Genomic DNA, 27332 nt, shown 5'->3' with positions numbered 1-27332 from the left:
CCTGGAACCCCATTCATTGCTAGTATGGGTATCCTTTTGGGGAACAAAGCCCCTAGAGTCCTGAATCACCCCAGCTTTATCAGACCTGGCTTCCTGGTGATGGCTAACCAGATCCAGGAGGTAGATTCTCACACTCAGTTTTTTTGCGTTAGAGAAAATGTTACGTATTTTGTAGGGTCTCCTTTAAACAATGTTAAGTCTTTGAAAATATTTTTGGTAGCATATTATTTTTTAGTTCTAGAGTTCTGGCCAGGTGCAGTGGTTCACGCCTGTAATCCCAGCACTTTGGGAGGCCGAGGCGGTGGATCACAAGGTCAGGAGATCAAGACCATCCTGGCCAACGTGGTAAAACCCTTTCTCTACTAAAATACAAAAAAATTAGCTGGGCGTGGTAGCATGTGCCTGTAGTCTCAGCTACTAGGGAGACTGAGGCAGGGGAATCGCTTGAATCCGAGAGGCAGAGGTTGTGGTGATCTGAGATCACACCATTGCACTCCAGTCTGGGTGACAGAGCAAGACTCTGTCTCAAAAAAGAAAATAAATTCTAGAGTTCTGCCTGGGGTTGGTAGCTCACACCTATAATGCCAGTACTTTAGGAGGCTGAGGCGGGTCGATCACTTGAGGTCAGCAGTTCAACAGCAGCCTGCCCAACATGGTGAGACGCCGTCTCTACTAAAATATAAAAATTAGCTAGGTATTCTGGTGTGCACCCATAATCCCGGCTACTCTGGAGGCTGAGAAAGGAGAATTGCTTGAACCTGGGAAGCAGAGGAGGTTGCATTGAACTGAGATTGTGCCACTGCATGCCATTAAAAAAAAAATTCTATAATTCCTAATTAAAATTAGTAATTTTGCAAGCCAGACGATAGGGCTGAAAATCTATTTGGGGGGGTGGGGAACATGATTTGGAAAAATAAGACTTAGCAATTTTATGAAACTTCATTTCCCAGGGAGAGTGTTGACAGGTAGGGAGCAGGGACACCTAGATATAATTGCTGTCACCCTGGTGTGATTCTTTGTTTTGTTTTATTTTTAGTTTATTTTTAAAGATAGGCTTGTGAGTGGCTCTGTCTTGGGTTGTGTCAGGCGCCCCCCCTCACCCCCCGCAATGCATTCTGTGGGGCACATTTTCCCCCGTGGCATTTGCTTGCAGCCCAACATACTCTCTTCATCGGCTTGTCGAGATGACTCATCCTCCCAGGCACAGCAAGAAGAAACAGGCAGCATGCCCATTGCTTGTTTATTCCTTGTTTTAATTTTCATTATTACATTTCTCAGGAAATGCACGCCTTAGCTAACAGTTACTGGCAAAAAAACAAAACCCAAAAAAAAAAAAATCCAAAAAAAAAAACCAACGGTATTTGAGTTCTTGCCAACGTTTGGGGAAGCTGAATGAGATGCCTAGAGGAGGGTTGGCCCATCCTTTGCTTAAAGTTTTCTTTCCTTTTTTTCTTTTTTGTTTTTTTTCTGTCCTTTAGCCCATGAAGAGCATCATGCTTTTGAAGGTGGACGTGGAAAACACTAATTGCACTCTGTAAAGAATTCTTTGTCCTTTGCTGATTGGTTTTGGAAACGGTCTTAACAGGAGGGAGAGTGAAGAGAAGACTTGCCGAAGCCGATGCTGGTCAATTTAGAGTGGGTTTCTGTCCTTGCAGATGGGCAATTAGGACTCAAAGTGGCAGGTGGGGTGGGGGGAGATTGTGTGGGTTTCTACCATCACATTACTTGCTTTAAAAAAAAAAAATTTTTTTTTTTGGCTTTCTAAATTCTCTGTTCTTTTCACACTGCATTTTTTTTTCTTGTTCTTTAAAATTCCTTATTCAGCCTAATTATTGTTTTCTACACTCCCCTTTCATTTGAGGCCCAAGAAATCGGTTTCCCTTTAACTAGCTCTGCTGTACCTAGTTAATGAGAATATGCATAATCGTGACAAGACTGCTTTTGAATACCACACTGTACAAGGAGGGATACTAGCTTGGAGAAACCTGTCTTCTGATTATTTGTTGTGACATATTCCTACGTACTGTGAGCTGGGCATCGTTTTTTTCTGTCCCAGGGAAAAGAAAAACCATACTTAATCTGATTTTGCACTGACAGCCCACACATCTTTAATTTTCCTTTTAAAAACTTTTTTTTTAGCGATAAAAGGAAAATAATAGTTGAATTGCCTAACATGAAAACTATAATCACAATTCAGTATCAGGATACAAATCAAGCTCTAAGTCTTTGGACCCTCTGTGGAAACATTTCTAACCCGAATTTCAATTTGTGCTTTTCAACAAAAGGCTTAGAGTGGTAGCAAGGGATTTCTCCCAATAGAAAACCTGATGTTTCTGATTTAAAGAGAAGATGATATTTTAATTTTTTGAATTAAGCTCCTTCCAAAATTCAGGTATTTGCCCACTTAGGGCTTTCCCAGTCAACGCTAACACATTTTGTTAAATGATCCCTTTCCCTGCTCACATTGTGTGTCATTTCTCATCATCGATAGTCTTCCAGCCTGGGCAGCTGTCCCCGCCCTTTTTCTTATAGGTGCAGGAAGTTAAATCTCATTACCAGGATGAATGTGAACATTTACAAAGTTGAACTTTGAGCGCATTCTGCTCCTATTAATCGTTGGGATTGTTGGTATATATTGTATTATGCTACCAAAGAATTATTGGTTTTATTAGAAGGGAATGGTCATCTTCTGGACCATGGAGACTTGCTCAGAATACGCCAATTCCCCTCTCCTGACTTTGCCAAGCCTCTGGCTGCTTTTGCCTGATAAAGGGCAGGGCCATTCGAAGACACTTCCCTGGCTGGCTTGATTTTGGAGTCACGGGAGCTAGTGCATGCTCACATTTTTCAAAAGGGCAGTGTACCGATGAGATCTTCAGTGTACCCAGGAGTTTTAATTCCTCTTGCAGTGTTGACCAGCAGAGAGAGTCGAGGCTACTTTAAGCCTCCACTATGTGTTTGTAGATAAAATTCTCCATTCAAACATTTTAAAGGATTCTCCACATTATCCGTTTATAAAAGTCGTGCCCTTCCCTTGGTTAGGAACCACCTCAGCCATAATACTTATCATCATAGTTTTTTTAAATGCTTTTTTTCTAAACTTGAGTTTCCTTAGTGATTTCAAAATGAAGTATAAGAATATCAGATCCAGTTAGCAAAAGCCTGGGACTTGTTTCTCCAAATGTTGTACTATCAGTTAACTTGTTTTAAAATTATGAGTCAAAGATTTTAAAAAATTATTCTGGACATGAATTAAAATTCTTTTTTATAATATAAGTATTTTTCTGATTAGAAAAAAAGGATATAATTGTTTTCACTATATTGTCATATATATTTCCATAAGTAAATGGATTTCGAAGTATTTTTATTTTTTGAACTTTATTTAAAGCATTTGTGATGACATGTTCAACTTTTGCATGTATGTAGTCTTTGAAGTAAAAATAAAATGAAATAGGAATGTTAGGCTCACGTTAATATTTCCAGTTTCTGTTGTTTATGATCTTGGAACATGACTAGCACACAAAGTAGATTTTTGCCCCAGTGAACTTCTGCAACTGTTTCTGACCCTTTCAAAAATACCAACTGTGAGAAGGATTTAATTTGCCTAATGTTAAAAACCTATCATCTAAATTACTTTCAGAGAGGATTTTGTCAGATTTTGGTTTGGAAATTGTTTTAATTGAATATTTAGTCATAATAGACTTTGTATGAACTAAGCTGATTTAATCAGTTTAAAAACCTCTCATTACCTTCTTAGATTAAAGAAGCTAATACTCTTTTGAGATAGAAGGAAATATTTTATGGGGCATGTGACTTTTGTGTTAAAGCAGTTTACCCATCTTGGCCGATGTGGGGAAAGTACAGGCTTCCAGCAGAATCCCGGTCTTTCAGCCAAGTGCTTGCAGGTGCAGCCTTGGACTCTGCAAAGAACCATATAGAAACCAAAGAGCTCGCTTTTTTGTCTTTGTAATTCCTTAGGGTCTGTGATACATGCCAGGAAATCTGATTGAAACTAATATGCTTTTTCTTCTCCCATTATTCCCTAGATTGTTGTGTCACAGGCAGTTGCCTACATTGGGAAAGTAAGGACAAAAAATACTCTTTTAAAGTAACTTGTCTTTATTTCGACTGTCTTTTGTAAGCACTTTCTGCACCGCTGACTTAGTTTTAAGATTTCCTCTTTTCCCCCAACTTTTCCACATTTCTTAAATGAGGGTATAATTCACTGCAAACATGTACATTTAATATAATATTGCTATTAGATTCATGATATACTTTATGAAGCAAAAACGTGAAAAGGAAAATACAACTCTAATAAACTTTAAGTTGACTCTCTCTCACCCATCTTCTTGAATTTAGCCCACATCTACACCAGGCACACAGTCACATGACTTTACAGCTAAGAAGCTTTAGATGTAATTGGGTTCTATAGACATAGTATACAGTCCACCAACTGAGCCTTGACTGAACTTGTCACCTGTTAAAGACATAGGGCTAGCCAGCCACAGAGCTGGGCATTGAAGTCTGCAAGTTGCATCCCAGTGCAGGCGTCCTTAAATGGAGAGTACTCAGAATCTGTCTACCTTAACTTCCCCACTAGCTACCCTAATCAAGCACTAAATATTTGATCCAGTCTGGCCACTGATGTGACTCCGTAATCAGATGTCCTCTTTGTAAACAGCTCGTCCTTCTCCCTCTCAGAGACAGAGGTGGTACTGGGGTTTGGAGTTTGAAAATAACCTTCCTACGACAGGAGGTGGGCTTTTGCTATTAGTTGCCTGGCTCTTAGAGGATCCCAACTTGTGTCCTTAGACGAAACTGACAGCCTTTGGAACGATCACATGGTGGCGCTGCCTTCCAGCCAACAGTTCTGGCTCTGCAGCAGAATTTATCCAGCTATGTTTGTGGAATTCTTTTAAGATCCTACTGCATTTTGCTCCTATGCTTTTATAAAAATTTGACAAGAAAATGTAAAAATGATACTTGGCAATAAGACATTTAGCTTTCATGCACCTAATAAAAATGTGTCAAAGCTAGATCGCTCCAGATGTGCTTAAAATATCTCAAATCCTAGGCTCTCATTGGGCTAAGTGGTTGGGAATAAAAAGAGTAAACTCACATATAGGAAATACGGGAAATATTTCATCAAATATTATGCCTAAAGAGAGAAAATTCGGAGTTAATTTTTTTAGCTCTGAATATGGAACTTCCCTTTAAAAATGTAAGTGTATCCTTCACCTTCCCTATATTGTATGTTTCTGTAAGATTTCACTCATTACAAATGAAAGTAGAGGACTGCCTGTGAATTGTTTACTTCTGAAAAGAAAATATTGAGATCAGTTAAAATTACTCAAGAGTTTGATGACTCAGGATTGTAAAAAGCCTGGATCTCAACAGCTGGGAGGAGTCAGAGGGTGACGTGGAAAAAATAGGAACTGAGGTGCAATGAAAAGTCCCTTTGAATCTGTGCTCATGTATAGCAATTAGAGTGGGTTGCCCCTCCACTCCCAAGAAGAAATCCCAGATAGATTCCTTTCATGTCGGATTATACTGTTCTGATTTTATTTTCTATTATTTTTACTTATGCATCCAAATCTAAGAATATTTATTTAGGTTGACCCACTGAGGCCAAAAGTCACTGTCTTGTGTTTTATAAATTATTTCATGTTGCTGACATGAATCCATTTTTAAAAGAAAGCTCAGAGACTCTTAGAATTTTAGAGTGGAAGGGACCTTTGAGATCATCTACCAGCGCTTCTCACCCCTTAGCATGCAGAAAAATTACTCAGATACTTATAAGCACATTTCTTGACCTCAGCCCTAGAAGTCTGGGAGGATATCTGCATTTTTAACAAGTGCCCTAGTGATTCCGATGCTGACGGTGCTCAGATCGCTCTTGGAGAACCCCTGATTTTATTCAACTCCCACAGAAGACAAATGAGGAAAGTCTCCCAACTCTAACCCCTGTCAGGTGACCTGATTCTAATGTATGATACCAACAATCTTATGAAGGAAGGCTGGAGAAAACCATTCATACTGAGACTTGAATAGATGATGCTCGTAAATAAGAACTTTATGGCTGGCACCACAGCAGTCATAGAAACACATCTCTGGAAGTCCATAATATAAAGCCTTTCATACAGAGTGGTGGCTTTTCCCTTTTCTAAATACCATTTCAGCCTGTTAAGAGAAAAGAAATTAATGTTCAGAAAAGTAGTTACTCCATATGTGCAGTAACTACTTTCTATAATGTCTTATGGCATCTGGGGTTCAGCATCATTGAACAAGATTAAATGAACGTTATAGAGCTGTAAAATTGCATGTAAAATAACGCAAAACTGTTCAAATGACTATCAAAGCAGCCTGGGAATGAATTTCCACTAAAATTAATTGTCACTTTCAAAACATAGCTTAGCAAAGCTGTTACTAAACTGGAGAGATCCTTTAATACATAGAAATGTCAAAAAAATCAAATAAGTATTCCCTAAACTATGTGAGCGATAAGCAAAAGTCATTGTGAAGTCAATATTTTTTTGTTCATTGCTACTGAAATTTAGAGTCACATTGTATATGTGTGTGTTTAGTGTACCTTATTAGAATATCCAATACAATAGCCTTTGGATATTCTATGTTTTTGTGTCCTTTAGAAATCATGAGATTGAGGGAATCTGTGTTAAATGTTTTGGTTTTGGTTGCTGCCTGAGAAAAGTTACCAACTCATTTAAACAAACACAAGATTTCTTTATGAAAATTTCGATTTCTAATATTGAAGTCAGATAATTTTTCTTGAACTTTTATTTTGGAACAAATGTTTATTTGGGATTTATTAAAGTGTCAACTTTGCATTGTGCAACTGAACATAAAGTAAATTGAGTGTTTCTGAGTTTTCCGTAGAAAATTTATGCTACCTCCCATCTTTTAACATACGACTATTAAAGGACTCTGAACATTTTAATCAACTTGCAGGGTTTCTGTTTTCAAATAGAGGTATTAATTTTGTGGGTATACATTAAATTCTTCCCAAAGTTCTCAGATAATGTGGCTTATAACCATTGTTTTTGTTTAAGTTTTAACACTGTCTTCTCGGTATTCATGTAAAACAAGTCACCATGACTTTGAAGATATTCTCATGGAAAATTTATTTCGGTGTTTCCACAAAAGAATTTTAAATTGTAAACTAGTGAGCACACTTTGGCTTGAGACATCTAACGTCATTTGTCTCAAATTTAAAATCTTATCAGTTGCATTGAACATTATTAATTCTTTAGAATAGTCTTACCTGTGTAAGTTGAACCAGGTTTGTTAGATTATGTTTTGGATCTGCTTGTGCCCCCACCCCTGTTTTATACCATCTGTGCCCTGTGCAGTTGGGGACCCTTTCACATCTGGCTACAAGCTGGTGTAATGCCCTTTCTTTTGATCTGGCTTCATCTAGTGATTTGCTCAGTATTTTTAAGGTCAGACTGAAAACTTTTCTGTTCTAGTTATTTTTGATTTTATATTGTGTGTTGTGTTTGATGTTCAGATACATGTGAAAGTTGCTTCTATAAGTTGGTAATTTTTATTCCAGCCTTTTGCAGCAATAAGGTAAGACTAGACTATACTTTTCTTATTTGAAAAGGTAGTGATTTATGTGTTTAGTGCAAATGTTTAGACTGTTCTTGCAATTTCCTGATTTGGGACTATATTGCTATGAATTTATGCTTCTTCGTTTTTCAAGGTAGTTCACAGGGTTTGTATAACTCTTCGTTTGTAGAACTGTATTTTGAGATATTTTGTAATTTGTTGCTGCTAATTCTCATTATGTATTGAGGTTCTTATGGTATAGAAATGTCATTTTCATCCTCCAGTTTTAAGAATTTAATGTGGTTTAATCAAACACATCACTTAATCGTTATTAGATTCCGTGTGTGTGTGTGTGTGTGTGTGTGTGTGTGTGTGTGAGAGAGAGAGAGAGAGAGAGAGAGAGAGAGAGAGAGAGAGAATTGGCATAACCCCGTTTATTCCAACACATCTTAAAGGTTTCTGTCTAGCAGCTCTAATATGTTTGATGTTGCTAGCATGTAGTCTGGTGCTTAGTAGGTTATCTGGTATTCTGATGGGAAGTAACTTTTTGTTTTTACACTTCTCTGTTGAACACATTTGATAACAGGGCTCATCTGGGTCTCTTAGAAAACACATTTTGCTTATTTTAATTCTTTTTCTTTACCCTCTACTAAGAATGATTTTGTTTTAGAATATGTCAGTTACTCTTGTTGCTCTTTTGTGCTGCAATTTGCCCATGAGATTCAGTTGTCCCATTTCACCAAGTAAAGTGAACTCACTCCTCCTTTCTTGCTGTCTAATATATTCCTTTAAAAAACAAGCAAAATGTACCAGCAAGCTCTTTCCTCTTCCATTCATCTGCAGACTTTCCTATCTCTCCCTGCAGAAACAAGCAATTCAAGATTTTGTGTGTGATGCCTAATTAATTTTAACACAGCAAATGTAATGAAATCTTTGAGGGGCAGGGCATAATACTATGAAGGCTTTACAATTTCATAATATTCCCCTCTCATATTTACATCTGATTACTGCCACCATGCATTCTACGTGTACTTTATCATCTAGTCGTTACTGATGCACTTTTTAGAGTGTGTTCTCTGTTGTTCTATTAGCATAGGTTCCTCTGCCTTGTCACCTAATGTACAGTTTTTTTGGAAGCCAAGACCATGCATGCCTTTTCTTCCTCAGTGATCCTTTTACTGCAGTAACTGCTAGTAAAGAACTTTTAACTGCTTTTCATTAATGAATGTATAAAAAAATCTCTGGAATCCTACAAGATGATGGGTCTTTTGTTATATGAAGAAAAGAAAAAACAGTAGCATTTACAAGGCTCAGCAAGTTAAAATATGTATCATTAAAATATGTCTCTATTTCCCATCATCTGGCTAGCCTATGGTACTGACTAGCTTATTTCTTGCCAGAGAAAATAAGTTTAAATCATAAGCATATTTAACTAGCAAGCATAAATCATAAATTCTTTATAATCATAAGCATGTTGAACTCCGGTACCATTTTTACAGATGGCAAGGCTAAATGTGTGTGCTCCTCTAAGCATTAAAGAAATGGACAAGCTCTTACTCCCCAATTCCCTCTTTAACTCAGGAAACTTAAATCATTTGTTTTTTCCACATATAGGATTCTATAAAGTATGGACCTAGAGAAAGGTTTCAGATCTTAGGAAATATTTGGGTTTTGTGATTCACTCTTAATGGGAAAGAATGATGGAAGTGAAGGTCACACACTGAAGCTATGCCCCCTTTTAAGGCAACCATAATTAGTGTTTCATGAAAACAGTCAAGTTATAAAGAACAAGACTGTTTTTCAGAATTTATTTTTTTAAAAAAACAAACATCATGGAATCCACAATTTAACAGATGTCCATCAGCTTTCAAAGAATGTCGCCTAGGAGGCTGGTTCTACAGAAACACTTTTGGATATGGCAAACAAAGTTTTCATTGTAAAATACATTTTAAGAAGTATTTTTAAAAGTGTAATAAAGCAGTAACACACACTGATATGCATTACATGGCCAAATTTTAACATTTTGGAAGCCAATAAGCATAATTTATGTACTCATTAATTTTGTTTTACGAAGCAAAACAAAGGTTTTATAAAAACCTTTTTATTGTAACATAAAAGAAAGGTACAGAAAACCACACAACACAAATGTGTAACTTCGTGAATTGTTACAAGAAGAACACTATAACAGCAGGCCAAGAAATAGAACTTTGCCAGTCACCCCAGGGGCCCCTTCGTGTGTCCCCTCCCGTTTCACTAAACTAACCATTATCCTGACCTACAGGAGGCACTTACTTGCATTTTTCTCTGGTTTTATCTCGGGTGATAAACATCATTTTACATAGAAAATCTTCTCTAACTATGAGCATTGGTTCAGAAAAGTTATTTGTAAGTCTTTTAAATGATAAGTGCCAAATGGCACACTGTAAGCGATTGAAACCCCCGTAAGTTAGTGATCAGGCAAAGTTTGTTGTTGCTGTAGTGTGTGGCTCTGTCCATAGCTATAATATCCACAATAACAATAGCATGTATGGAGTTTCATGCCGTCTAGAGATTAGTTCTTCTCAGCACCGTAGGAGGTAGGTGCTATCATTGTTGTCCCCAGTTTATGTATGTGGAAACATAACGCGTGACATTCAGAGAGGTGAAATAACTTGCTGAAGGTCACACCATTAGTCAGTTGCAGAGCCAAGATTCATCTGAGGTACTGTGGCCACAGCCTGTTCTACGATGAGGCTGTCTTGATGGAAGTTGAAGATGTGATGTGCAAGAATTTTGAGATTCCTTATGAGAGTTCATTTATAAAGAAAAGACTTTACGGCTTTAAGGAAAAGATGGAAATATCACTGGCCTAGTTCAGACTTTTCATTTTACACATGAAGAAATGACCCAGAAAGTATAAAGAATTCGTTCAAGGTCATACAAGCAGTTGGTGGCAAAGTTGCGGCCGTATCCCCAAATCTCCTGGCTGTTAAAGTCAACGATCTTTACTTCATTCCATACCTTATGTGGAAAAATGCATGTTTTCTAACCTGCATCTTTGCACCAACTCCATGTAAGCAGATTTGCCTCGAAGCCAGTTTATAGCTAGGACATAACCATGTACTCGTTTATTTTCTCAAGGTTTTAACTGGGAATTTAAAAATTTATATCTGAAGCTTGCTTTTTTGTCTCGCTTATTGAGTGCCCAATCTGCAGACACACATGCCTAACACTCTTCTCCAAAGAATGTACAAGAATAACACATTTGACTGGTGTAGATGGCAGGTGAAAAAGAATTACTGGTGTAGCGTGTAGGCCCTTCAACATATTCACGGCCAATTCCGGATTATCCCAGCACAGATGGATCATGCAAAATCCCTCTTCTACTTCTTACTGGTGACCTTTAACTATTTGTGTTTGCAAATGCTTCTACCAGGGATTGGAAAGGAGAAGAGCAGAGAAGATGGAATTTGGTTTCTTGACTAGAATGTTAGATGTCCTGGTTTAGGTTTGGTGGTTTTGCCACTTTAGAGTACAAAGAGACCATAGGACTCTCTCTGGATTGAACTTGTCTGGGATGCCCAATTTAGCCTTGAATATGAACAATCAGAAAGAAGGCAAACTGATGTAATGCAAAGAGCTTAGTTTGGAATTTGCTTTATTAGGTTGAAATTCTATTAGCTTGTGCCTTGAGCAAGTTCTTCAACTTATCTGAGCCCGTTTCCTCCTTTTTAGAAGGGCAAGGTAGAACTTCTTCAAAGCCAGTAACATCTGAAGCACTCAGCTCAGCCCTTTGCATGCAGTAAAGAGTTAGTAAATGGTACTTCCATTGGTTGGCTGTATCAATTCATCCGTACAGTGAAGAGGATGAACTGCTCCAAGGAAACTTTCCCACTTTCCTCTTCAGGTATTGGTAGAGCTTAACTTGTTTGGAGTCCTGCAAGTCTTTGGTGGCAACACTGTGGCCAAACCCACTGGTCTCCTAACTGCTTGTTTATTATCTTTCTACCTCGTGGTACCATATTGGGAAAAAACAAATCTTCCCCATTTAGTTGAGTTCTGTGCACCTGACTTCTGAGTTGATTTGCCACAAACCAACTTATAACCTGAATGAACTTGCCAATTATTTTCTAAGAGCATTATTGCCATCATAATATAAGAAGGAGGTTCAGGGCCAGGTGCGGTGGTTCATGCCTATAATCCCAGTACTTTGGGAGGCTGAGGTGGGTGAATCACCTGAGGCCAGGAGTTCGAGACCAGCCTAGCCAACATGGTGAAACCCCATCAGTACTAAAAATAGAAAAATTAGCTGAGCATGGTGGTACATGCCTGTAATTCCAGCTATTCAGAAGGCTGAGGCATAAGAATCACTCAAACCTAGGAGGTGGAGGTTGCACTGAACTGGGATTATGCACTCCAGCCTGGATGACACAGTGAGGCCCTATCTCCAAAAAAAAAAAAAAAAAGTTGATGAAAATATTTTAGAGGCCGAACAAATTCCCATTGAAACATAAGTCTCCTGTTGTCCACCGTGGATTGCAGACACTCAAACTTGTCACTGGGGGGCCAATTGTGAGAAGCTCCCAAGAGTTCCCTGTATGATGTGCATATTATTTTATGTTATAATTATGTTATATATAATTATGTAATGTTATTTTAATCCTTGCTACCTTAAAGGAAAGTTAATAGGCCTCAGTATAGCTGAGATATAGACCATATACAATATTGACTCATTCATTCAGCAAGTATTTCTTGAACAACTATGATGTGTTAGGTACTGGGGATACAAAAACAAGACATGAAATCATTCCTGTTTCATGGTGCTGACAACTTTAGTGGATTGGTAAATATTAAAACTGAACTACCATAGCCGGCGTGGTGGCGCGTGCCTGTAATCCCAGGTACTCGGGAGGCTGAGGCAGGAGAATCGCTTGAACCTGGGCGGCAGAGATTGCGGTGAGCCAAGAATGCGCCACTGCACTCCAGCCTGGGCGACAGTGAGACCCGTCTAAAACAAAAAAAAACAAAACAAAAAAAACTGAACTACTAGACCATAAGACATGCAGGAAGTATATCTTAGACATTTTTGAGTTGCACATGCGTGGCATCTAAGTCTGAATACAATGCATGTTTGAATGAAGGAATGTTTGGATGTTGTCATAAGCAGTGTTTTTTTTAAAGTAAAAAAAAAACCCTTAGATTTCTAAAGCTGAGTGTTTTTACTAATCCCATTATTGTTTTCAAATTCTCTAATAATAATAACAGCTTAGACACTGAATTCAGTAACCACAGAGGCTGTTTATAATTTTTTGGTACTTTTTAAACATCTTTGAAAGCCAAACAAGCCCCTGACTTCTGGTCAATAATTCACTGTGTCTTTATGTATATACCTAGAGCGGTAACAGTCATCAAAAGGCCTGTGCACCAGCATGTGAAATATGGGGATCCTTACACTGTGGAATGTATAAAGATTGCTTACTCTGTAATTTTTAAAAGCCTGGTAACTCCTTATAAAGCATATATAGCATCTGAACAAGAAATATGACACTAAGTCTCGGATTAAATAATATCTTGGGGCCACTACCTTATGCATTTTCAGCAGTTTGGGAACTCCACTAAGTGCAGGTCAACAAGCTCAGAGCATCATTAATGAGCATCTGTCCCATGACCCAGCTGGAGACCCTTCCGATTATTCATTCCAGAAGCACGTGCTGACACCGGGTTCAGCCCTCGTGGCTCTCTCACTCACAGTGGTCTTTTAAGATTGTAGAGAGGTCAAATCCTCCCACCCCCATGCCTTGCAGAGTGGCTAAATGTTTTCTGGGTCTTACTTGCTTTGTAGCCCTGGTAACTCTGTTTTTAAAATTAAAGTAAACAAAAGAGGGTCCTAGCCAGGGAGCAGTCCAACCCAGAAGACTTGTGTGGAACAGGTTAAAAGAAAGAAAGAAAGAAAAACTTTTAAATGAGAACAGGCAGCTCTGCGGAGAAGAACTGGTTCGAATCGGCACCACTGCTGTTTCGCCTGCTGACCTGGACTTTGCAGCCCAAGTTCATCCTTCCACTTCAAAGGCTGGGCTCTGAGCAGATCACACGTTTTCCTTGATGACAAATTAATCAAACTTGATTTCTTGGATGAGATGGATACAAAAGAACTACAACTCCCCGAGGCCCGAAAGTCAATACAGCCCTTCTGGCTCTGATTAGGGTAACAAAAGGATATCTGAGAGCCATCTTCCTCCCTACTCAGGCTGTGGGATGGAGCTAAAAGCAAGCCGGGCTTGTAAAGGAGAAAGGCCTTATTAAAACACATTTCAGCTGCAACCAAGTGCACAGCGAGTCCTCCTGACAAGAGAAAATTACTTTTTAGTAGATGCTCACCTTTTCTCAAGAGCAAAGTTTCCACTTAGAATAACCTAGAGGAAGTAGTATATTATGAATCTGAAATGTTTATAGATCCCCCCTTTTATGTTTCTGCTGTGAAGATGAGGTTAAAAAAAAAAGAAATCGGCCAGTGATATCTGGCAAATGTTAGAGAGAGCCCACATTTGGTTAAGTAAATTTACTTCTACTGGGTTAAAAACGAAGCTCCCTGAGTCCAGGGAATTTATGTACCTGTTAAGGCAGGACTAGGACGAGGTGAAGTAATGGCTTCAAAATGCAATGCTATGGGGCCACTCCGGCAGCCCACTCATGTGAGAGGGCGAAAGAAGCCTTCTGCTAAATCGGGGAGCACAGGATTTCAATGCAAAACCCTCTTAGCAGCTTTGTCATCCGCCTGTTCTGTGGAGCATCCAAGGACATCGCTTGCATCCTTCTTGTGATTGCTCTATGGTCTATATTTAGAAGAATTGCTATTGCACAAAATATGGTCCCCTGACTGTTCTGGGGGTGCTTCATGCCCTTCCCAAAAAGGCTTCCACGAGAAATGGAGGGTTTATACCTTTATAGCACAATTTTTAAAAGAAGGCCCTGATGAGTGTTTCCTTTCATGTGTGGGCAGAATGCACAAATCTATATACCGTGGGATCCTATTTTCTAAGTTTGTGGGATCTGCTTCCACGCAGCCGCCCTGCCGTCCGGAGAGTGGGGAATGAGGCGACGGATGGTTAAGTATGCAGAGTGAAGTTGGGTCACATGGGCCCATCTCTCATTTCTGACACTCAGTTTGAAGATCCTTCAAGTGTCTTTCTGATCCTGACATGCAGTTTTCAAAATGTTTGTGGCATTCCAGGACGCTTAATAATTTAAAGCTGTATTTTAGATTCCAGCAATGAGCAAAATACCCGTGAGCTAGCCCTCCCCCGCTGCAAGCGGCTCCAGATGCTGCCATGCAGTCTCCTACTCTTCACTGACATGTGTGTACCTAGCCACGGCCAGCCAAGCCCCTTGTCTCTCTGCAGCCCTCTGCTGGGCCCCCTCCTGCTCACCCCTTAGGGATGCTCTGAGAGTGAGCCAAGGCCCCTCCTCCACAAATCCTGTTCTGAGCTCTCCAGCAGAGAAGAGCTTCCTTTCTTGCAAAATAGAGGGTACTTGGATTTTCTTTTAGCCTCCTCTATGGCCTTCGACCCATTCTGCATATAGTGTGTATGGCCATTGCAAGTGTGGCACTAAATTGAGGGTTCCCAGGCCTTCTCCCACCTTTACATCACACATGTCTCTGCACACAGAGGTTCATCTGTTGGTTGAGTTGAAGGAGCAACATTTCCACCAGCTCATCTGAGATCCCATCTTGGGAAACCCATTCTCCACTCTTGTGTGATTGCTGTTTTGGTCTGCTAAGAAGACTAGCTTCCTTGGCCTTATACCCCAAATTGCTAGTCTTGTGACTTAAGTGAACCACCTGACTTCTGAGTCTCAGTTTCTTCATCTGGGTCACAGGAACAATGAATTCTCCCGTCACAGAGTGTGAATATTAAATTAGAAAATGCACACGAAGGCCCTTTCCATGCTATTCAGTGTTTCTCTTGGGTAGATCTTGATATTAATGCTCTTCGTACCACACAGTGGTCTAAGGTGGCCTGTTTTTGAGATACGTGTACAGTTGTTTTAAAATTACATTCTACAGTAGCATCGAGAAACCTTTCCATTTCCACAAAGCCCCCTTGTTAAGGACAAAGGTCAAACCTGCTTATCTTACCAAAAACAATACCAATAGCTAGCTCCTTCTCCTCACCAAAATCTTTTCTTTTTATTCCTAAGTCATACTTGTAGGAAATACAGTGCTTATAGATATCTCAAGACATGGAAGAAAGTTGGGATGCTTGGGGCTGAGGCCAGGGCTGTGCCCGGGGCCTTGGGGTTTTGGGGGTATCTGTGGCGGAAATTTCAGAAGGAAGGATACTAAATGGGAAAAAGGAGGGGCAAAAGAAATGCTGCCTGAGCTTTGTGAAGAGGCACCCGCCTTATCGCAAGTGGTACAGCAGATAGCATTCATTTGCAACACTTGTTTTTTCCCCATGTTGGAAATTCTCTAAAGGAAATATAGCCCCCATGTTTCGTTGGTGTGAGTATCTCCAACACCTGGAAGACTTTGTACCAAGGTGGTGAGGTTTGAGGACAGGGAAAATCTGCAAGAGCCCCCTGATGTTCTACAGTTTCGAAACCCACCTATAGGTAATTAAATAAGTCACTAGTCATGCTGATAGACAATTATTCCTTATCTTCACTCCACAAGGCTGAATTGGTTGGCCCTCGAGAAACTTCACTGAAGGTTTGTGGTTTTAGATCCAGTTGATATTCTTGGCAGTGTTGTGTCTTGTCGTCAAGGATGGTTTATGCCTCTTGTGTTTATGTAGCAGAATTATAGTCACCAGGACAGGAGTTGTACACTATGAATAGTTTCTACTGGACATTTCGCTAGGATGGATGCGTCAAATTCTAAGAGTATAAAAATGAGAGTTAATTACTTTGATTGTCCCTTTTTGTTGTTGTTCTGCTAAATAATATGTGTCTCTTTGCCCATGTGGAGACCCCAGTCACAGCCCTAGAGTGTCACTCAAAACGACAAAGATTGAAGTCATGTTAGGCCTTCACTGGGACGTTGAGTAGTTGAGAGGGTTGCCTGGTGTTACCAGAGGCTGAGAAGATTTCTGCCCATGAAAATGCATCAATGACTTGTGATGATAACATGCTCTCCCATTTTTCAAATCTCAATAGCCATTTAATATATCCATTTGTATATTTCCATTCCAAACATAATTTTAAAATCTCACATGTGGCAGACAAAAACGATTAGTTCAAAAATTCAGTTGTTGGGGGACAAAATGTATTTCTTTATCCATGATAATACAGGTTTTAAAAGCAGCTCTTTTTTTTTTAATTATTATGCTTTAAGTTCTGGGATACATGTGCAGAACGTGCAGAAATGTTACCTAGGTATACATGTGCTATGGTGGTTTGCTGCACCTACCAACCTGTCATATTCTTTAGGTATTTTTCCTAATGCTATCCCTCCCCTTCCTCCCCAACCACCAACAGGCCCCGGTGTGTGATGTTCCTCTCCCTGTGCCCATATCTTCACATTGTTCAACTCCCACTTAAGAGTGAGAACATGCGGTGTTTGGTTTTCTATACCTGTGTTAATGTACTGAGAGTGATGGTTACCAGCTTCATCCATGTTCCTGTAAAGGACATGAACTCATTCTTTTTTATAGCTGCGTAGTATTTCATGGTGTATATGTGCTACATTTTCTTTATCCAGTCTATTATTGATGGGCATTTGGGTTGGTTCCAAATCTTTGCTATTGTGAATAGTACTGCAGTAAACATACATGTGCATGTGTCTTTAGAGTATAATTATTTCTGATCCTTTCAATGTATACCCAGTAACGGGACTGCTGGGTCAAATGGTATTTCTGGTTCTAGCTCCTTGAGGAATCGCCACACTGTCTTCTGCAATGGTTAAACTAATTTACACTCCTACCAACAGTGTAAAAGCATTTCCATTTCTTCAGATCCTCTCCAGCATCAGTTGTTTCCTTACTTTTTAATGATCACCAGTCTAACTGGCGTGAGATGGTATCTCATTGTGGTTTTGATTTGCATTTCTCTAATGACCAGTGATGATGAACTTTTTTTCATATGTTTTTGGCCACATAAATGTCTTCCTTTGAAAAGTGCCTGTTCATATCCTTCACCCACTTTTCGATGTTTTGTTTTGTTTTTTTCTTGTAACTTTAAGTTTCTTGTAGATTCTAGATATTAGCCCTTCATTAGATGGATACATTTAAAAATTTTCTCCCACTCTGTATGTTGCCTGTTCACTCTGATGATAGTTTCTTTTGCTGTGCAGAAGCTCCTTAGTTTGATTAGATCCCATTTGTCAATGTAGGATTTTATTGCAATTGCTTTTGGTGTTTTAGTCATGAAGTCATGCCTGTGTCCTGAATGGTATTGCCTAGGTTTTCTTCTAGGGTTTTTATGGTTTTAGGCCTTACATTTAAATCTTTAATCGATCTTGAGTTAATTTTTGTGTCAGGTGTAAGGAAGGGGTCCAGTTTCAGTTTTCTGCATATGGCTAGCCAGTTTTCCCAGCACCATTTATTAAACAGGGAATCCTTTCCCCATTGCTTGTTTTTGTCAGGTTTGTCAAAGATCAGATGGCTGTAGATGTGTTATTTCTATGTTCTGTTCCATTGGTCTATATATCTGTTTCTGTATCAGTACCATGCTGTTTTGGTTACTGTAGGCTGATAGTATAGTTTGAAGTCAGGTAGCATGATGCCTCCAGCCTTGTTCTTTTTGCTTAGGATTGTCTTGGCTATATGGGCTCTTTTTTGGTTCCATATGAAATTTAAAGTAGTTTTCTCTAACTCTGTGAAGAAAGTCAATGGTAGCTTGATGGGAATAGCATTGAATCTATAAATTACTTTAGGCAGTATGGCCAATTTCATAATATTGGTTCTTCCTATCCATGAGCATGGAATGTTTCTCCATATGTTTGTGTCCTCTCTTATATCCTTGAGCAGTGGTTTGTAGTTCTCCTTAAAGAGGTTCTTCACATCCCTTGTAAGTTGTATTCCTAGGTATTTTATTCTCTTTGTAGCAATTGTGAATGGGGGTTCACCCATGATTTGGTTCTCAGTTTGTCTATTAGTGGTGTATAGGAATGCTTGTGATTTTTGCACATTGATTTTGTATCCAGAGACTTTGCTGAAGTTGCTTATCAACTTAAGGAGCTTTTGGGCTAAGACAATGGGGTTTTCTAAATATACAATCATGTCATCTGCAAACAGAGACAATTCGACTTCCTCTCTTCCTATTGGAATACCTTTTATTTCTTTCTCTTGCCTGATTGCCATGGCCAGAATTACCAATACTATGCTGGATAGGAGTGGTGGGAGAGGGCATCCTTGTCTTGTGCCTGTTTTCAAAGGGAATGCTTCCAGCTTTTGCCCATTCTGCATGATATTGGCTGTGAGTTTGTCATAAATAGCTCTTATTATTTTGAGGTACATTCCAACAATACCTAGTTTGTTGAGAGATTTTAGGATGAAGTGGTGTTGAATTGTATTGAAGGCCTTCTCTGCATCTATTGAGATAATCATGTGGTTTTTGTCATTGGTTCTGTTTGTATGATAAATTACGTTTATTGATTTACATATGTTGAGCAAGCCATGCATCCTAGGAATGAAGATGACTTTATCATAGTGGGTAAGCTTTTTTATGTACTGCTGGATTTGGTTTGCTTTTATTTTATTGAAGATTTTCGCATGAATGTTCATCAGGGATATTGGCCTGAAATTGTATTTTATTGTTTCTCTGCCAGGTTTTGGTATTAGGCTGATGCTGGCCTCATAAAATGAGTTAGGGAGGAGTCCTTCTTTTTCTATTGTTTTGAGTAGTTTTAGAAGGTATGGTACCAGCTCCTCTTTGTACGAGGGGTAGAATTCGGCTGTGAATCCATCTGGTCATGGACTTTTTTTGGGTGGTAGGCTATTAAGTACTCCCTCAACTTCAGAATTCGTTATTGGTCTATTCAGGGATTCAACTGCTTCCCAGTTTAGTATTGGGAGAGTATGTGTGTCCAGGAATTGATCCATTTCTTCTAGATTTTTTTAGTTTATTTGCATAGAGGTGTTTCTCTGTGATAGTTTATATTTCTATGGAATCAGTGTTGATATCCCCCTTATCATTTTTATTGTGTCTATTTGATTCTTATAGTATTCTTATAGATTCTTATGGTTATTCTTATAGTATTCTCTGATGGTAGTTTGTATTTCTGTGGGATCAGTGGTGATATCCCCTTTATCATTTTTTATTGTGTCTATTTGATTCTTCTCTCTTTTCTTCTTTATTAGTCTGGCTAGCGGTCTATCTATTTTGTCAATCTTTTCAAAAACCAGTTCTGGCTGGGCGTGATGGCTCATGCCTGTAATCCCAGCACCCTGGGAGGTCAAGGTGGGTGGATCACTTGAGGTCAGGAGTTCAAGACCAGATTGGCCAACATGGCAAAACTCCATCTCTACTAAAAATACAAAAATTAGCTGGCATGGTGGCGCACACCTATAATCCCAGCTACTCAGGAGACTGATGCAGGAGAATTGCTCCAACCCAGGAGGCAGAGGTTGCAGTAAGCCAAGATTGCACCACTGCACTCCAGCCTGGGAGACAGAGTGAGACTCCATCTCAAAACAAACAAACAAAAACAGAAAAAGGAAAAGAAATTCCTGGATTCACTGATCTTTTTTTTGAAGGGTTTTTCATGTCATTGTCTCCTTCAGTTCAGCTCTGATCTGAGTTATTTCTTGTCTTCTCCTAGCTTTTGAATTTGTTTGCTCTTGCATCTCTAATTGTGATATTAGGGGGTCGATTTTAGATCTTTCGTGCTTTCTACTGTGGGCATTTAATGCTATAAATTTCCCTCTAAACACTGCTTTAGCTGTGTCGCAGACATTCTGGTACGTTGTGTCTTTGTTCTCATTGGTTTCAAATAACTTATTTATTTCTGCCTTAATTTTGTCATTTATCCAGTAGTCATTCAGGAGCAGGTTGTTCAGGTTCCATGTACTTGTGTGGTTTTGAGTAACTTTCTGAATCCTGATTTCTAATTTGATTGCACTGTGGTTTGAGAGACTGTTTGTTATGATTTCCATTCCTTTACTTTTGCTGAGGCGTGTTTTACTTCTAATTGCGTGGTCAGTTTTAGAGTAGGTGCTATGTAGTGCTGAGAAGAATGTCTGTTCTGTTGATTTGGGATGGAGAGTTCTGCAGATGTCTGTTAGGTCCGCTTTGGGATGGAGAGTTCTGCAGATGTCTGTTAGGTCCGCTTTGGGGTGGAGAGTTCTGCAGATGTCTGTTAGGTCTGCTTTGGGGTGGAGAGTTCTGCATATGTCTGTTAGGTCCGCTTTGGGGTGGAGAGTTCTGCAGATGTCTATTAGGTTCGCTTGGTCTAGAAGGCAGCTCCTGGTAAAAAGTATGTTACAGTGACAGACTTTCATGTCTCTGATTCTTATAGTGTCCTCATTGCAAGACGTTCAAAATAGGGAGAAGTATCTCTTTTTAAAAGTTGGTTGTAGAAATCCTCTGGCTAATTTTTAGCAGAATAGATCAATAAAGCACTCAGCCCATTAGATTCTATTAAAATCACTACCCATGTGCAACCTGTCAGTGTCAACATTTATAAACTAACCAGCACAGCTTTCATGGGATCATGAAAGTGGGCTGCCATCAATCTCACTGGCTGGAGTCATCAAGAGAAATCCATGACTAGCTGAGCCTTGGGAACTCGTTGTCAGGGTTTGCTAGAGAGCGGTTCTGGGGTGGTTAAGAGTGCACCTGGAGAATGTCCTCCCTCTCTGTTGACTTGGTGGTGGAGTGTTGTCTTGAGCATACAAAGGCTGAAGCCAGGCTGGAGACCCATTGGTCCCTCTCTGCCATCCGCTCGCAGGGCTGCCATTGAGATTTCAAGAGCCAGTACAAGTTAGGTCCTCTGGAGTTTGTCAGTTACATAATTCCACTTCCCTGAACACAAGCCCAGTGATGAACCTTTCTTAGCAGCATCTGCCACAGACAATTAGGTGTGGACTTTCTTAGAAGAAAGATAAACCTTCATTTATGTTTGAATATGAAAGAACTTTCTAAATCTGTGTTAGCCAAATTTTAGATTTTGTTTGTTTTTAGAGATAGAGCCTTGCTCTGTTGCCCAGGCTGGAGTACGGTGGCTCCATCGTAGGTCACTGCAGCCTTGAACTCATGGGGTCAAGCAACCCTCCTGCCTCAGCCTCCCAAGTAGCTGGGACTACAGACATAAGCCATTGTGCCCAGCTGTATTAACCTGTGGTTCTAAAGCAGCCTAAAAAGAAGGTCATGGACACTAAGTCAGGGTCCCATCCAGCGACACTCCCTTATTTTACAGTTAAGGGTGCTGTGCCTTAGAGAGGAAAAGCTGCTTGCACAAGGTCACAGAGCAGGTGAGCCCGCAAAGCAAGAGCTGCATTCCAGTCCCCTCACTCTACATCCACTTCCCTTCTTCCTACACAGCTACAATTTTATCAGTGTTTAAATCACACTTTCCTATATTCTGTACTCTGCTTTTATTTTCAGAGCTCAATTTATTCCATGTTTGAATTTTCACTGGGATAAGTTTTTTAAATAAGAATATAGCAAAACACCAAATCAATTTCAGTAGCTTATAACATGAGGGGTAAAGTGGGAGAGGGTCACCATGAGCACCATTGCCTCAGGGCTCCATCACTGCAAATGAGAGAAAGCAGCAAAGATTCTTATAAGAAAAAAAATTTATATCTGATGTAATTGAAAAGTTGTAGAGTAGCAGCTTCAGGTACAGTTTGATCCAGGAGACAACCTCTTGGTTCTTCATTCTCCAGCTGTAGACATACGCCCTCCAGTTTTTTTGTTTGTTTGTCTGGTTGGTTGATTGGGTTTTTTTTTTTTTTTTTTTTTTTTTTTTTTGTGAGGGGCGGTTTTGTTTGTTTTGTTTTGTTTTGTTTTTTGAGATGGAGTCTCCCTCTGTCACCCAGGCTGGAGTGCAGTGGTGCGATCTCAGCTCACTGCAACCTCTGCCTCCTGAGCTCAAGCAATTCTTATGCCTCAGCCTCCTGAGTATCTGGGATTACCGCCACATGCCACCACACCCAGCTAACTTTTTATATTTTTAATAGAGATGGGGTTTCACCATGTTGGCCAGGCTGGTCTTGAACTCCTGACCTCAAGTGATCCACCCACCTCAGCCTCCCAAAGTGCTGGGATTACAGGCATGAGCTCCCAGTTTCCAGTCCAAAAAAGACACAGTGGGCCTCTCTCTCTCTCTCTCTCTCAACTGTCCCAGTAAGCCCCAAGGTTTTGTACCATTAGTTCTACCCGATTCTCTTTCCTGAGGCAGTCACTGTGGCCAAAGGATGGAAATGCTGTGCCGGGCCAGGCTTAAGTCACCCACCCCTACAGCTGGGGTGAAATCATGAAGATGATCCTCTGCCCCCCAAAAAGAGGAGGCATCGATTCTGGGTGACAAAACCCCAAAAGATCCACTGTGGCATCAACTTCCAATAATTAGGTGAACTAAGTCATGTTGTCTAAATCCAAAGCTCCATTTTTTTAACTGGAGAATGAAGATGATGATTCTGCCCTGGTTTTGTGTAGTATCCTAAGCTTTGTATGTAGTTAGGCTTGATCAAGCTGAGTAATTAACATAAAACAAGAAGCCAGTGGGCTGGGACCTGGTGGTGCAGTGGCTCCCTGTTGCCTGACGGATGAAGTCCTGACTTCTCCATTGGCCCACAACGAGCTAAGTCTACAGCCTTTTCTGGATCCACTCCCATGACCCCTCCCACTGCTCCTGCAAGGGAGGGACCTTCCCAGGTGCTGTTGTACAGGCTGCCCAGTCTGCTGTAGCACTCTCTTCCCTCCCTCTCTCTGCCCACTTACCTGCCTGATCTTCTTCAGGAAAGCCCCTCTCCATCTCAGGGGGTATCCCTCTTCTGTTGCTTGGAGCCCTGCACCCCTTCAAGTATAGCAGATGGCACGCTATTTGCAAGTCCTTCACACTAGATTAGGTGATGGCAGAGACCATGATGTTCGCTCAGGTGACCTCCATGCCCGGCTCATAGTAAGTGTTCAAAGGACCTTTGTTTCATAAAACAGTGAGGCATGAGCCGCGAACCACAGGCAGGCAGGCGGAGCAACTCCCGGTAAACGCCTGGTTGGCCCTGAGGGTTTGGTGATCCAGTGGATGAAGAAGCTTCACTCTGTCCTGCAACTGGGGGTCCTCACCCCAAAATCTAGGCCATTGCCTTGCAAAGCATCCTGCTGATGCCTGGCGAGAGCGTGATGGGCACCATCTTCACCCCTGGAGAACACCCGAGGGGCCTGCCTTAGAGCCTGGGAGCGGTCATTTTGCCGACTGCATGGACTGTTACCATCCTTGTCTGTAGGTTTGTAGACAGTGTCGTAGTTTTGTAATAAATTCTTATTTTGAAAGGATAAGCTGGTTCTTGATTCCAAGAAGCAGATTTTAATCCACAAACAAACTTTCCCGAAAGCAAATATTTACTTTCTGTGTTATAGCTTTAGAGATGCTCAAGGTAAAAACATTTCCCCAACTACATGTTTAGGGAAATTTGCTTTGGAAGGAGAATCAAAAATGTAAAAGAAACACAAATTTGGAAATAACACAACAGGCGAGGAGACCCATCCTTTGTCCAGTGTTCCCCTCCCACTCCTCCAACTGGGACAGGAGGCTGCCTGTTCTTCTCTTCTGATGGGGATGGCGGCTTGCAAGAAGGGTCTTAGCAATAGTGAAATATTTAATATAATGCTTTCTAGTCAAGTTCAGTTTTGACTATTCACGGGCTAGAACCCAAGAAGTGCTTCCTTGCTGTAAACACTGGAGAGAAGCTGAAGAATTAGCCCCAGCTGCAAATGTGTGCTGAGTATCTGAGAAATGAAGATCAGGCTACTGCACTCATCATGCTCAGCTTGCAAGCCGTCTTCCCTCCATGTCTGCCCCCAAATCTTCTCTCATGGAGCTGGTTTCTCTCTTATTGGAGTATTTCCCATGTGTTTGCTAAAGGGAAATCACCACCAAGAAAACATCTGCAAAGTCTCCAGGCTTTGAAGTATTCACAGGAAACTCAGCAAAGAAAAATCCAGTTACTTTGAGTTACTTTGGGTGGATGGATATATTGTTTGTTTGGTTTGGTTTCACAGCAGCTGGTGGCGAAGCCCAAACCCCATGTGCTGGCACCACCGGAAATTAAAGTGCCTTCATTCTTCTCCTACCTGAGACAAGAGATTTTTAACACTGTATTTTGTAATTCAGAGGAATGAAACGTAGAAGCACACATGTTGAGTTTTCCCCATGTTCTAATGAAAATTCAGAGCTTTGTGTGCTTTTCCAGTATAAGCGTATCTTTCTGAATTGATAGCACTTTCAATAGATGAGGCATTTAAGAGTTTATAAAGTGTGTTTGTGTGCACTAGCTTATAAAATCTTTCTAACAAATCAAGGCAGTGAGCTGGTTACCACTGGTTTGCAGATGAGTTGGCCGAGAGAAAGTGCAGGGACTTGCCCAGCATTGCTTAGCCCATGAGTGGCAGACCATAGCCCTGTGAATTCCAGAGGGAATACTTCTAGTTAAGAGATGCTTCTTTCAATTTACTGGTGGAAAGTGGTTCTATACTGAGACACTCTGTCCTCCACCTTGCCCTTACACTATGGAGTAATCTCCTTCCTTAGAGGTGGAGGCCAGCGTTTGCAGTTTCTTAAGACAAAATGGAAACAAGAAATTAAGCAAGAATTTTGATTAATGATAACATTTATCAAGCATAGACCCTGCACCAGACTCTTTTACAAATTACATATATTAACTTGCTTAATCCTGTAGGAAATTTTCTTATCCAGCAAGGCAAGGTGACTTGTCCAAGGTAACTTAGCTGGAAAGTGGTGAGCCAGGATTCAAATACCGACACTTTGATCCCAGGCTCCTCCTCTTAACCGCTTTCTATATACTTATTGAGCACCTAGTCAGTGTCAGACCCATCATAAGCATTATCTCATTGAATCGTCACCATCCCCCATTTGACAGATGAGGAAACAGAGGCTCAGAGTGGTTAAGTGACCTGTTTAAAGTCATAGGGCTTAAAAAGTGCTGAAGCTAAGATCTGAATCAGGCTGTCTCTCACGCCTGATCTTGGACTCTCTTGCTCCATTTCCACTGCGAAGCCTAAGACAGCCTCATGCATAAAACTGCAAAGGAGTCCACTGGGGTTGGATTCCAGAGGGTTTGCTACCCTGAAGGAGAGGGCTTGGGTCTTTTCTATGCTACATCCCATTAAGGTTTCCCTTTGATTTGACAGATGGGGAAATGGAGGCCCAAGGAGGCTCAGTGACTTGCACGAAGTCATGACTTCCTGAGACATGACAGCAAGATCTGAATACTAGTGCTTTTCACTTAGGGTACTGGCCTAAGCAGTTGCACACTTTGAATGATGATAAACTTGGAAATTGAGGACCCTTTGGGAGCATGGGGCTTCCCAGTTTCCATTTCAGGGTCATCTTTATTTCACTCCAGACCCTTTAACCTCTCTGTTCCTTTCCTCTCCTCCAGAAACGTAGAGAAACTGCCGCCCCAACCCCCTTCTTCACAGGAATTTTGCAAAGATTAATTGGATAATTTCTGAATTATTCTTTTGAGCTGCTTGAAGGAAAAGTGCCATCTAGAAGAACAAAGTAAAATAACAATAATATTATATTTAAACGTATTTATGAGAATCTCTGTGGGGGCAATTAAGAGGAGACCAGCTTGTACTTGTGGAAAATTCACAAGTTGATGAAACACTCGTATCCTTGCCAATCCCCTGCGATTCTGCTGGGGTGCTGGTGGAAGGATGGTGTTGGGGTACCGGAAGTGAAATGCAGGTGGGGGGAGGGGTGGAAGCTTCAGAGCTTCAGTCCCTCATCCTTCACAAAAATAACCTGCCTGGCCCGTGTCAGGCCTGTGGGAGACAGCACCTGTGATGGCCCCAGACTGGTTACCGTGAAGTGCTCACACAGCTGTTTCCAAAAACCACATCTCCTGGTCATCCGCAAAAGAGAACTTACTTTTTGGGCTTCAGCATTCTGTAATTAATTACTACCCGTTTACCACAGAGACCGAAAATTCCTCCTGCCTCAGCTGGGTGCTTGGAAGGACTTCTTTCACATCTGCTGATAGAACCTGTGTTTGTATTTAGCAGTGGGCCTGGCAGATAATGAGGTTTAGATGCCACAGAGCTATTTAGGTGAGTTTATTCTAAGCTCTAAGGATCCCTCAGCTGCTAACATCTGGTCTATTCAGATGTCACCCTCTCTCCATTCAGAGGGCCCAGGTTTGGTGGGCAAGATATTGTCTTTTACAATCGACTTGCCTTTGATCTTCAAGACTGGCTTTCCCGCTTACACACCTGGCCGCGCTTAGCCTCTGTAGCAATTCTGCACTCCTGCTCAGTGTTTCTTTTCTTGGCTTGCTTGCTTTTTTTTTTCAACTTCACTTTTTATACACAGATGGTCATCACGCTGTGTGCAACTGCAACCGCAGCCTGCTCATCATTGGAGAACAGATTTTTTTTTTTTTTCTCCTCCAGCCGATTCAGACAGGATAATCTCTTAGGCAAACACTTGGGTACCTTCCCAACTCTTATAGCTTCACTTTCTGCTCACACCACCCCCACCAACTCCTACCCACCGAGTGTGAGCAGAGGCTGGGCCTTCTAGAGCAGAGCTTCTCCAGCAGTCAGCATGCATACTGCCCGGGCATTTGATTACAATACAGATTCCGATCCTTGGGCCG

The 27332-nt window shown here is 40.7% G+C and overlaps 1 protein-coding gene and 1 long non-coding RNA gene across 5 annotated transcripts in view; one reads left to right on the top strand and one right to left on the bottom strand.

Moving 5' to 3' along the window:
* The window catches only part of EIF4E3 (eukaryotic translation initiation factor 4E family member 3), a 72330-nt gene extending 67698 nt beyond the window's left edge, over positions 1-4632 (top strand). For 3 of the 4 annotated variants that reach the window (XM_032289668.1, XM_032289667.1, XM_032289666.1), the window contains one exon: positions 1479-4328. In XM_032289668.1, the coding sequence (XP_032145559.1) occupies positions 1479-1525 (47 nt within the window). In that variant the 3' untranslated portion in view covers positions 1526-4328. Of the gene's footprint in view, positions 1-1478 lie in introns of all 4 variants that reach the window. The other variant, XM_032289669.1, reaches the window with a different exon arrangement.
* Positions 4633-6631: 1999 nt separating this feature from the next.
* Positions 6632-26009, bottom strand: LOC116559206. The gene is made up of 3 exons (XR_004272374.1): positions 25983-26009; positions 9466-9472; positions 6632-6929 (listed from the first exon to the last, which is right to left on the bottom strand). It is a non-coding gene; the product is annotated as an uncharacterized LOC116559206 (long non-coding RNA).
* Positions 26010-27332: the final 1323 nt, after the last annotated feature.

Source organism: Sapajus apella, unplaced genomic scaffold (genome assembly GCF_009761245.1).
Source record: "Sapajus apella isolate SASKATOON/1434 unplaced genomic scaffold, GSC_monkey_1.0 scaffold23, whole genome shotgun sequence".
NCBI lineage: Eukaryota > Metazoa > Chordata > Mammalia > Primates > Cebidae > Sapajus > Sapajus apella.
The sequence above is the reverse complement of the archived record's forward strand: the minus strand, read 5'-3'. Positions and strand labels throughout refer to the sequence as shown.